Genomic DNA, 12,500 nt, shown 5'->3' with positions numbered 1-12,500 from the left:
TCAGGGAAAATTACGACGACTAATATCAAGGTTAAGGACAGATCACTATATTTTCTTAGACTCCGGCGCCTAATAGAGTAAGGAAAGGTCACTACGCCTGCATGAAATAAGGATTTTGCCTTGATGCAAATAACATGGCCCGGTGTAAAGTGGGATAAAAGCGATACCAAGTTAGAGGGAACTTAATTAGGATCGTCTGGATGTCAAGTTTCGCTGCTTTCTAGCGATAGGAATCGGGCAAACACGACTCCAACGTCTGGCAGATCCTGCGCCGCGTGAGGTACAAACATCCAAAGGAGTCAGTCAGATCCAACTGCGCGAGAAGCGACCCACAAGTCACACACTTTCCAGGACTCACCAGTCAACAGAAACCAGTCAAGACCCTGGACAGGCCCATTGGCGGAATCTTAACCTACATGGTGAATAAGTTTAAGGTTATAAACTTGTAGGTCAGCGATTCTCAAATTGGAGTACTCCCTGGGACCACGCGCGCAACTCTCAGGAAGTATACCAACACTTTTTATCTCGTGAAGTACGTTTTTTTTTCCCCTCAGTAAGTCAAAAAATGCCTTGACATTTTTTCAGGGTCTCAGATTTTTAAACTTGTCATTTGGTGATTTTTTTTCTCTCATGATTTAGTCATAACAAAAGGGTTTAATGTAAAAAAAAAAAAATTGAGAACTGCTGATGTGAACTATATATGCATATATATCTTCTATGTAATCTTGTGTGCTTGCAATAAACAAAAAATCCAGTTGATGTTTAATTGTCCATCGAAACAGCCGTATATTCTCCTGTATGGCATCTTGACGTTATCCAGTGACCCACAGACATTCATTTTAGTTGGAATCAGATGAAAAAAAAATCGTCGAGCAAAAAGCATCGAGAACTACCAATTTGTATTCAATTTGGAATGGAAGAGAACATCATATTGTGCGCACGAATATAATCATACGTTTTCGAGGAACTATATTATCTCTTCTCGCCAGGCGAAGGTTTTTTTTCCAGAACAAAAATAATGTTATTCATTGGAGTCATCATCTTGGTGAAATGCACACACTGACAAGAAGAGATATGTCGAGATTATTGGAAAAAACACGATAGTCTGCTGTGAGTTATCATCCTGGTAAAATACACGCACTCCAACGATGAGAAATGTCAACATTATATAAAAAAAGATAATCCGTTGTGATCGAGAAATACAAGCAAGAGTCCTTGTCGTGCATTTCCGTGTTCGACGACAGGAGAACATATGATCGAGCAAGAATTCAATTATGATCACAAAACTTCAAATTCTCCAACTTGTAAACTCACACCCTGAAACTCATAACAATTTGTTGCGACGTTCGAATTTATCATCATATTTCAAACATTTGTTTCTCACTCATGCCTCTTACAACCGTTCCCATTGTTGTTCCACCTTCCACATTACGCCCTGTGTAGTACCTTCAAGTGAAACTGACTGCACAGTGCTTCATTGGAGAGTGATCCCCTTAAATAAGAAGATAAACCTGCAGAGTTGTGGAGTACTTTGCTCTACGCTTTCCACTTGTGATATTGACAATTTTTGTGAAGAAGAAGGTTGAAGCCATAGGTCATGTTAACACACAACTGAGCAGTATTTCCTTGACTATACGGTGTCGCCGCGGTTTCCGCACTGTTCAAACCGCTAGTGTGAACAGGGCCTAAGTGTGAGAACAGAGCAGGGAAGTTTGGATATGGATGATTTTGAAATCGATTCTATATTGTACTAGCCAAGTCGCCAAAAGGAATTCCATGTACACGACTAGTGGAGCCCCCTACGGACCAGAGTGACTGAAGACTAATTTCCTATAAAAAAGAACGCTTATAACTTTTTACTTGTGCTATCCCTCCGTTCTAATGAACAATAATGGACACAAAACCGAGCCCTAGGGAACTCCACTAGTAACACTACCACATTTGTATTTTACACCGTTAATGGTGACCCGCTGTCCTCTTCACGAATTCATGTTCTAATCCATTCAAACACTTTTCCTCTTATGCCATAGGCCTTGGGTTATTCACTAGTCTTTCCTTTACTATCTCTACATTTTTTTTTTGTGAGATTGTATTTAAGGATAGAAGTGCTAAATTCAACTAGCTGAGTGCATCTGGCGAATCGTTGTCACGGTTGACATTATCATGCTCAGTTTTCCAACACTTTACCCCCATCTGGAGGTGCAGCCCCGAGTGGCTGATACTCGATCCCCGGACTGGGCCCAAGATCTCTACCAATTGTATATCTTCCACCTTTTCACATAAGGAAAATAGGTAACCGATGGTTGCCCCCCCCCCTTCTCCTGTTCCACAGAACTTGTCCCCCACACCGGTGTTCGGTTGGCTGCAAAGTGTACTGACTTGGGCTAACACACTCTTTACAAAACATAAGATTTTTGCATTTCAATATGGAGCATTGTGGACTTCTTTTTCGATGGATAACATATTCCTAACGTTTGTTGATGAACTTCACGAACATGCTGTATATACAGTAAATAAAACAACAAATAAACACAAGAACTTTGAAAAGGAATCTTGTGTGATCAACATTTTGCAACAGGAAATGAGATCCACATAAATGATTCCATTATGTTGATAGGATAATTATTTTATGTGTGATTTAACGTATAGTTATATATAATTGTTTACATTTGTTGCTATGCGGATGAGAATATGCATCGTTATTTAAGTACTTGAACGTATTGAACTGCGAAAATATATTACTGTTGATTCAGTTTAACGCCATAATTTCCATTCTTCAAGGTCCTAAGGTCTCTCATAAAAGGTCTTTGATTTGCCCTTCTAAGCTTCTACACCGAGATAAGGGTTCAAACCCGCACATATCACAACAGTACTTTTATATATTAATGCCCCTGGCACTGCTCTGACGAACAATCCTGAAGACAAGATCACCTTTTGTGCCCAACTTGACTCGCTGGCAGGAAATGTGCCCTGGAGAAACATCCTGGTGGCGCCGGGTGACTTCAGTGCCCCCACAAGCCCCGATGGAGTTGGCCATGAGGCGCATGTCGGTCTACATTCTCCTGGAATTGTAAACAAAAACAGACAAGTGGTTCTGGATTTTATGTTCTGGATTTTATAAGGGCCATGAGAGCCATCTGTTCCTGGATTTTGTAACGTCCAGAGGAACCACATGCTTCTAGATTTTCCAAAAGTCATAAAAGAGTTATAGAGTTTGGGAAATATGTGTGATAGGGCTGAAAAATAAAATTTGTGGAGCGTATTACAAGTATATGGAATACGAAGAAGGCGCACGTCAGGGTCGGGAATGGAGAGAGTGAATAATTTGAGGTGAATGTAGGGCTGCCCCAGGGTTGTGTCATGCCACCATGGTTGTTCAGAGAACATGAACTTGACTCAGTGGTCGTCCAGTGCCAGTCACGGGACACGATTGTTTTCGACTTCATTTCGGTTACTGCCACTGACAAAGTAACCGACGAAGTATGTGTAGGTTCCCATGGGCCTAGAGCCAGGAACATTAACAATGCTCTCCTTATGAATTGCGCAAAGTCCAGGCGATTGAGTGTTAATTTTCTTAGTTCCAGTGAAGAGAGCCACACTGATGGATTTGGTATAGCATTGCCGGAGGTGTGACAAAAGAGTTCGATCACATACTTGTTGGTATTTTGTGTAGGATGTTGCAGTACTTTAAGGTTTACTGGAGTGCTGAGATTTATTTGGATTAATCGTCGACTGGTCGCAACACTCACAGTGTGTACTAAATAAAGGAGAATACAGATATGTAATCCACGGGGGCATCGGAGGTAGCTAGCCTAGAAGCTTGAGTCTCTCGCTTTCAGTGCTAAGTGACTTCAACAACGCTGTCTCGGAGTAGTTTGAGAACGTACTGACACAGGTTGTTACCTCAAGTGCACAACACGGGTCCCTGCTCCGCCTCCCTGGGGAACCGACTTCGCTGCCGGGAGTAGCCGATGCAACAATACAATTGTGTGCTCGGGGAAAGGAATCCCTTAAAGTCTAGTGGCATGCACGGCCCACCGACTTGTGGACACGTCCTGGTGCCCAGACAAATTCCTTGGGAGGTATCCCGTATAAATAGGAAGTCATAGTGTCAGGCCTTGGCAATTTAGGTAAGCAAAACTGCCTACTGTGGCTAAGGGCGTAGGAGGAGAATCATGCTCTTCCATCGGCTATTCACCACACCCGCCCTTTGGGGTCAGCGTATGGAGTGCGTCCCCTGGTTGGCGAACGGGGAATCCCTCTGAGTGAATGGTTTTTTCAAGGGCTGTGGACCAGACATCCTGCAGCTGTGCAGTAGACCAGTCATCTCGATCTATCTCTTGCTACTGGGACAATTTTTACACAGTAAAGTCAGTGGATTAAAGAAAGTGCACCCACTCAAAACATCCTATGCATAAGTTTCACTCCATGCAACTTTTACCTCTGGCTCAACCCTAACTTGCAACCTTCCTCATCTATACTAACACAAGTCCTCTAGCGATGGGGTAGGGGCGGTAAGGGCAGGTAGAAGATGATACTAGAAGCCTATAGTTCCTACCCTGCACGTGAAGCGGACCTGGGGTGATGGTCGTCAGCCTATTGGGACCGGAGCAGCATCCTCTTTAGGCAGTTCTCAGGATGACTGGGCGGCCCTTTTTAGGATCCACACCACCCACCCCATTAGGGGGAGGGACCTATAAAAATTTACCTAAACATTGTTTGCTCCAAGTGACCACGGGCAGGCAGCCGAGCCTGTCGTGACATCCCATACTTCGGTCCCACAAACGCATTAGAGAAGAAAAACAAAAAACTCGTAATTGTCACGTGGAACGTGCGCACACTCCTTGATTTAGACGACAGTTCAAGACCTGAACGCCGATCGGCTCTGATAGCCCATGAACTCAAACGGTACAACATAGATATAGCGGACCTCGAAGAAACTCGTATAACTGGTGAAGGATCGATGACAGAGACTGGTGAAGGCTATGGTTTCTTCTGGAAAGGTATGCCAGAGAGCACACAGCATAACCACGGAGTGACCTTTGCAGTAAGAAAAACGATACTTAGTTTCATTCCTCAGAGTCCAGTAGGTTTTAACGAGAGGCTCACTATCTGGTGTATATCAATTTCAACCAGCCGCCTCCTAACAGTCGCAATTGTATACGCACTCACCCTGGGTGCAGAGGAGGAAACAAAAGAGCAATTGTATTCTCTGCTCCATACCACCATAGGATCTTTTCTCACCGAGGACAAGATTATTCAGTCGGAGATTTCAATGCCAGGGTTGGCACCAGTCATCGTTTATGGGACGGAGTCATTGGACGCCATGGAGTTGGGATATGTGATGATAATGGCCTACGTCTACTGACCTTGTCCTCCGAGCAAGAGTTGGCATTAACTAACACAATGTTCCAACTCCAGAACATGTTCAAAACAACTTGGATGCAATCCAGGTCCAAGCAGTGGTACCAGCTTGACTACGCCATAGTCAGACGACGTGACCTGAGCCATAAGAGGAGCTCACTCCTCCAACTTCGAATACGATCCCTAGTCCGCCATAAAGCATAGATGAAACAAATAGACATACGCACCCTTCATGACTTAGAAAAACGTACCGCACTGAAGGATAAACTTTCTGTGATTCTCAGTGTCTCAATCGACAGTGAGGAACCTATAATAACAGATGGCCTCTCAAGAGCATGGGACACTGTTTGAGACACAATACTGACCACCTCTCAGGGTGTATTTGGTTCACCAAAAAGAAAAAAATAGGGACTGATTCGACGAGCAAGCCAGTGATATTCACAAACTACTCGAGGACAAGATAAAGGCTCATATGGCAGTCCTCAATAATCCAACACCCTTAGCGCGCGCTAAATTAGCAGATCTTTGTTCAAAAGTGTAGTGCGAGATCAGAGCCATGCAGAAAGAGTGGTGGTTTAGGCTGGTCAGTGAAATTCAAGGTTTTGCTGGTGCAGGAGACCAGAAGCAGTTCTACAACGCCCTGAAGACAGCTTACGGCCCTCGTAGAGACATTTTCTGTCCTGTCAGAAGCGCCGACTGTGCTACTCTCATAACAGAAAAGAATGCAATATTGGAACGATGGGCAAAACACTATCGAGACCTGCTCAACAGAAACAACCCGATCGACCCCACCTTGCTAGACGAACTGCCCGACTTACCGACCCTTCCAGGACTGAGTGATTTGTCCACTCGCTCTGAAGTGAGACACGCAATCAACAGTCTAAAAAATAATGAAGTATACGGGGCCGATGGTATCCCAGCTGAGATACTCAAACACGGGGAGGGGGTGAGGATGCAATACTGGATTCTGCCCACAGCAATGGAAGGATGCGGACATAGTTAATGTCTATGAAAAGAAGGGTGACAAGGCCATTTGTGGTAACAGTCGGACCATCTCCCTCCTTGCCAATGCAGGCAAAGCTCTCACGAGGATAATGCTATTCAGGATCCTCGACAGCTTTGTAGATTAAGTCCTGTCGGAATCACAGCATGGATTCAGGAGGGAGCGCAGCACCACAGACATGATATTTGTTGCAAGACAATTGCAAGAAAAATGCAGAGGACTGTACTGTGGGAGATCTTAAGAAAACTTGGATGGCCCCAAAATCTATGGCCAGAAGGTGCGATGGGTCCTGTAATCAGCGGTGGGTCCAAATCCGATCCCTTCACAGTAGGCACCGGCGTCAAGCAAGGCTTCGTCATCTTCCCCATTATCTTCAACCTGTTTCTTGCAGATGTGATGATGCTTGCCAAACATCAGGTTAGCCCTGCTGACGGCGTCCATATCTCATACCGCCTGGACGATAGCTTATTTAACTTGTGGCGGCAACAAGCAAAGACATGAGTTACAGAGGAGAAAATCCTTGAACTGAAGTACGCCGATGATGCAGACTTTGTGGGATCCACCCAAGAAGGCCTAAAACGCACCGTCAAAGCAGTTGCAGATGCATTTGCGCGTTCCGGATTATCCATCAACACCAGCAAAACTGAAGTCCTTGCGATGCAACTACCTCCACATACTCCCACTGAGATCCACGTCAACAACCAACTCCTGAAAAGTGTGCAGCACTTTACATACCTTGGCCCCATATTGACGGATACTTGCGATCTCACAAGCGAGGTTCAACGACACATCGGGCTGGGGTCCTCTTCATTTGGAAGATTAACCGATAGATTATTCCTCAACAGGAAAGTTACAATCTCCACCAATGGGTCTGTGTACAAGTCAGTATGCTTGTCAATTCTTTTGTATGGTAGCGATTCTTGGGAACCTTACCGGGCCCACATTGAAAAGATGGAGGCTTTTCATTCAAGACCCATCCAGCGTACCCTAGTACTTAAGTGGTAGCACAAGATTCCCCACACTAAGATACACCAGAGCTCAAGTAGATCCTCTAAAACAATCCTGGTTAGGACACACCATACACATCCCTGAAGATAGACTCCCACGGAGAATTCATTACTGGCTGACGTGCAGTGGTAGCTCCGCGCAAGAGCTACAAAGATGGAAGTGCAAAATTTTCAGTATATAGGAAACCAACAAACAAAGAAAACTTTATTCATTACTTATCGTGACACGACATATACTGGAAATTTTGCACTTCCATCAATACGATGTATTACCGTGTCTAAAAATGGCAGCTTCTTATCTACCTCCTTTTCCACTGTGAATTCTATGTATCTGCTTGCACTATTGAGCATTACGAAGTTTGTTTTCTAAATCAGTATTTTCTGGTACTATAACTAACACGTCGTCTACGTACCGATACCAGAAGGCCCCTCTTCCCATGATACGTATGTATTTATCTACTTCAAGTGTTTCTTAACGCGATGCGACACAAAAACGAAATCTGGCATAATAATTGGCTTTTTCCTTAGAGCATTTAGAATAAGTAGCGAAGAATTTTTGCACGGCGAGTGTAAACACACTACAGAGACATTCAGCCCCCTAACATATTCACCGAGTCTGCTACAAAAAATGAAAAATAAAGCCAAACAAATATAGAGAAGAAAAAATACAGTCACAGATGAACAGAAAAAAGAAAAATGTTTTTTAGTGGTTCCTTACTCTACAAAAGGTGAAATAATTTCTAAATTCCTCGCTAGAATAGGGATAGATATCGTGCACTCTTCAGGACGGAACACAAGGGATATTTTGTGCAATAACCAACGCACGGAAGGGAGAAATGAAAACAGTGTGGTCTACAAGATTCCATGGGGCGGGTGCGACGCAGCCTACTTCGGAGAAACATTACGAGGAATCACAAAAATACAATATGAACACAAGAATGACATGCGAGACCACAGAACACCTAATTTATTAGTAATATACGCTACACAACATGGCCATATTCCTAATTGGAGCAACACCAAAATCTTACACACCGGTATGGAAAAGACAAGAAAAACCATTGAAGCAGCTTACATCAACACATCAAGTTCAACCAATCATAGAGAAGGGTTTGTAAACTAAGCGCATGCGACATCAAGATTGGTCATCGCGGGGGCACATGCAGACCAATCAGCGAGCTCTATTCCAAGACAACCCTTGAGATGATCCGCTTAGTAAGTACATAAGCAATGTACCCCTGTTGGCCTGTACCAGTGTGTCTCTGAAGAAGACTCTGTCGAAACTTTAGGGAATAAAGTAAATATGCTCCTTCCTGGTTTTTATCGAATATATATATATATATATATATATATATATATATATATATATATATATATATATATATATATATATATATATACATATATATTGGTGGGATGACCCAAGCACTAAATTCGAATTCCACTACTCCTTTTTGACATTTCTTTTTCCAACAATATTATTGAAAACGTCTATTCCCCTGATTGTCTCACCGACATGAAAAACTAGAATTAAGACCAGATTTGCCAATTACAACGCTTATGCAGAAGGAAGAGAAAGGATGGAAATAAAACACTCTTTGTTTCTGATGTTCATTTCAAACCAATGTGATATCTAGATAAACACATATATATATATATTGACAATGTGATCAAAATTGTGAATAACATAATTTCCTCTAGGCCCCCTAAAAATATTATTATTATTATTATTTCTGTACCATGTTTGTCATAAAAGAAAGCACACACACACGCACACACACACACGCACACACATAAATAGTCGCGGTTTCTAGATTTCTCAGATTGTATAGACCAGGGTTGGGCAACTTGTTTCAAGTGTGGGGGCCAAAATCCGCCAAATCTTTGATACGAAAATTCTTTTGCTTGCCAACGGAGTAAAACCAATGACCTAAATTGGCCCCTTCCCTCCTTCCACCTTCTCCCAAAGGAGCCTTGATCCGACGCGACGCCCAGAGCAACAGCAGTTACCAGTCGTCACACAAAAGAAGTTGGAGATTTCTTAATTTGATTTATTATATTTTTTAAGGTGAGCCCTGGAAAAAGTCGTTGGTTTGCCACGATTTGCACGCGTGCCAAGGGTTACCCACCCCTAGCATACCAGCTAAGAATTGTATAAAAATTGGTTTCGGAGTTTAAAACCTTTGAAATAACTACGTTTAAACATATTAACATGGACAAATGAACAAGTTGTACAAGATGCTCTGGATGCTTTCTCTCTCACTAAAGGTGACGGCACACTAGAGATTTCTCGCTAGCATGCTATTTGATTGTGCTACTTCGTTTGCGCAGAGACGACATGGGGTACAATCTTTTGTTTTTTTAAATTTCCAAATGTCCAATCACTCTTGCGCCATATAGTGAGAAAGTGAATGAAGAACTAAGATAAATTAAAGCTATATGAATGCTACGCATTTAGTTGAGATGTTCTTACGGAAGTTTAGAATATTGTCACCGAAGTCGTTCCTACTCAAACGAAGAAGCAAAAGCAAGTAGCATGCTAGCTTCGTGTGCCGCCACAGACAAATGTTCAAGCAATTGAACATTATGTTCTGTCTACCTGGGATATTTCAATGTACAGATATAATCTGTGCAAACCCATATTACACACTTGGATATTTTTGATTCTTGACTTTGAAAAAACTAACTTGTTGCGACAGAACCTTTTTATCAAGGAATGGCCAGGTGCTTCCTATACCTGTTCTATCAAAGGGCGAAAGAAATATTTAGCAGTAACGAGATAACACAAATCGAGACTTTTCATTTCCGAAATCATTTCTATTTGGAAAATATCACAAATCATTTACTTGAGTTGTTTTACAAAGACATTTTTTTTAGGGGCTTACAATTCCTCTCCCATTCTCGTAAACGAGGATGATATATATATATATATTTATATATATATATATATATATATATATTTATATATATATATTTATATTTTTTTTTTTTTTTTTTTTTCTTTTTTTCTTTTTTTTTATTATTATTATTATTATTATTATTATTATTATTTTTTTTTTTTTTTTTTTTTTTTTTTTTTCAACTGTGAAGCAGTGGACAGGGTCATGTGAGCTTAGGGAAAATAAAAATAAAAATAGCTTGATCTTGGTAATGATGTCGAGACGCTTTCAGTCCCGTTTTCGTTTGTCATCGAAAGCAAGTTAGCCGCATTCGGGAACATCTTCTGGAACAGTGCAGTGGAGCATAGAAGGACTGAAGAGGAAGTTGCCTGGGCACTTGTAATCCTTCAGTTCCCATTCGCCGTTAGGGAGCCTTTTGCACACATAGTACCTGAAATATCACAAAATTGAATTTGAAAAAAAGTCACAAAGAGAGGAAATTATTTACTAAATGATTCAACTGTTCATAGGAGTCGAGGGTTGCTTGAGTAGAGATGGAGGAAGGATGTCTGATTTTCATTTTTTTTTTTTTTTTTGTTATCATTTGTCTGTCTGATTTTCATTTTTTTTTTTATCATTTGTCTGTCTGATTTTCATTTTTTTTTATCATTTGTCTGTCTGATTTTCATTTTTTTTTATAATTTGTCTGTCTGATTTTCATTTTTTTTTTTATCATTTGTCTGTCTGATTTTCATTTTTTTTTATCATTTGTCTGTCTGATTTTCATTTTTTTTTATTATTTGTCTGTCTGATTTTCATTTTTTTTTATCATTTGTCTGTGATTTTCATTTATTATTAGTTATATGTCAATTTATCATTATTTACTATTTACCTGTTTGTTTATTATTCAACTATACCTATGCATTTATTTATGTATTTTATTTGTTATTTACATTATTATAGTTTTTATTTATTGTTTTATTATTAATATGATTTTTTTTCTCGCATCCGACCTAGATATGGATCAAAAGGTCTCCTGCCGGCATGCTCCGCCTTTGTAATCCTTTGTAACGTCAACGTCGTGGTACGTTTTGCTCGGTGCGATTATTGTTCAACGATGATCGTGCATAGCTAAACGATGATCGTTCATGACTCAACGATCGTTCATGAACAACGATAATTGTTCACGGCTCAACGATGATCATTCATGGCTCAACGATGATCGTTCATGGCTCAACGAAGATCGATCATGACTCAACGATGATCGTTCATGACTCAACGATGATCGTTCATGACTCAACGATGATCGTTCATGACTCAACGATGATCGTTCATGACTCAACGATGATCGTTCATGGCTCAACGAAGATCGATCATGACTCAACGATGATCGTTCATGACTCAACGATGATCGTTCATGACTCAACGATGATCGTTCATGACTCAACGATGATCGTTCATGACTCAACGATGATCGTTCATGACTCAACGATGATCGTTCATGACTTAGCGAAGATCGTTCATGACTCAACGATGATCGTTCATGGCTCAACGATGATTGATCATGGCTCAACGATGATCGATCATGACTCAACGATGATCGTTCATGGCTCAACGATGATTGATCATGGCTCAACGATGATCGATCATGACACAACGATGATCGTTCATGACTCAACGATGATCGTTCATGGCTCAACGACGATCGTTCATGGCTCAGCGACGATATCACATGGCTCAACGATGATCGTGCATAGCTCAACGATGATCGTTCATGATTCAACGATGATTGTTCATGACTCAACGTTGATCGTGCATGGCTCAACGTTGATCGTTCATGGCTCAACGACGATCGTTCATGACTCAACGATGATCGTTCATGTCGTTCATGACTCAACGATGATCGTGCATGGCTCAACGACGATCGTTCATGACTCAACGATGATCGTTCATGTCGTTCATGACTCAACGATGATCGTGCATGGCTCAACGATAATCGTCAAACGATTGTTTAGAGCACTAATTCCTTTTTTTTTCAACGATGGTGCTTTTGCTTTGATGCGACTGCCACTAGAGTCGCTAAAAACAAATAATCGTTTGACAATCATCGTTGACGCATGAACGATCATCGTTGGTGATAAGCATGACCTCATCTATGCTTTCAATATCAATCAGGTCTTTCTAGGATAGTGAATAGATATTAATTCACTGGAATCAGCGCGGAGAAGAATGGCTAGAATAATATTA

General features: G+C 41.3%; 2 protein-coding genes across 3 annotated transcripts in view; one reads left to right on the top strand and one right to left on the bottom strand.

The window, feature by feature from the left end:
- LOC143035772 (uncharacterized) overlaps nucleotides 1–748 on the top strand; it is a 61,549-nt gene extending 60,801 nt beyond the window's left edge. For both annotated transcript variants that reach the window (XM_076202713.1, XM_076202712.1), the window contains exon 6: nucleotides 1–748. This exon is cut by the window's left edge and continues 861 nt beyond it. The gene's annotated coding sequence lies outside the window, so the exon portion shown is untranslated.
- A 9,716-nt stretch (nucleotides 749–10,464) lies between these two features.
- LOC143035510 (uncharacterized) overlaps nucleotides 10,465–12,500 on the bottom strand; it is an 8,401-nt gene continuing 6,365 nt past the window's right edge. Inside the window, exon 5 of the mRNA XM_076202376.1 lies at nucleotides 10,465–10,704. Within this exon, the coding sequence (XP_076058491.1) occupies nucleotides 10,575–10,704 (130 nt within the window). The 3' untranslated portion in view covers nucleotides 10,465–10,574. The remainder of the gene's footprint in view (nucleotides 10,705–12,500) is intronic.

Source organism: Oratosquilla oratoria, chromosome 19 (genome assembly GCF_046742065.1).
Source record: "Oratosquilla oratoria isolate Oo_2021 chromosome 19, ASM4674206v1, whole genome shotgun sequence".
Classification (NCBI taxonomy): Eukaryota; Metazoa; Arthropoda; class Malacostraca; order Stomatopoda; family Squillidae; genus Oratosquilla; species Oratosquilla oratoria.
This window is presented reverse-complemented; position numbering and strand designations above follow the sequence as displayed.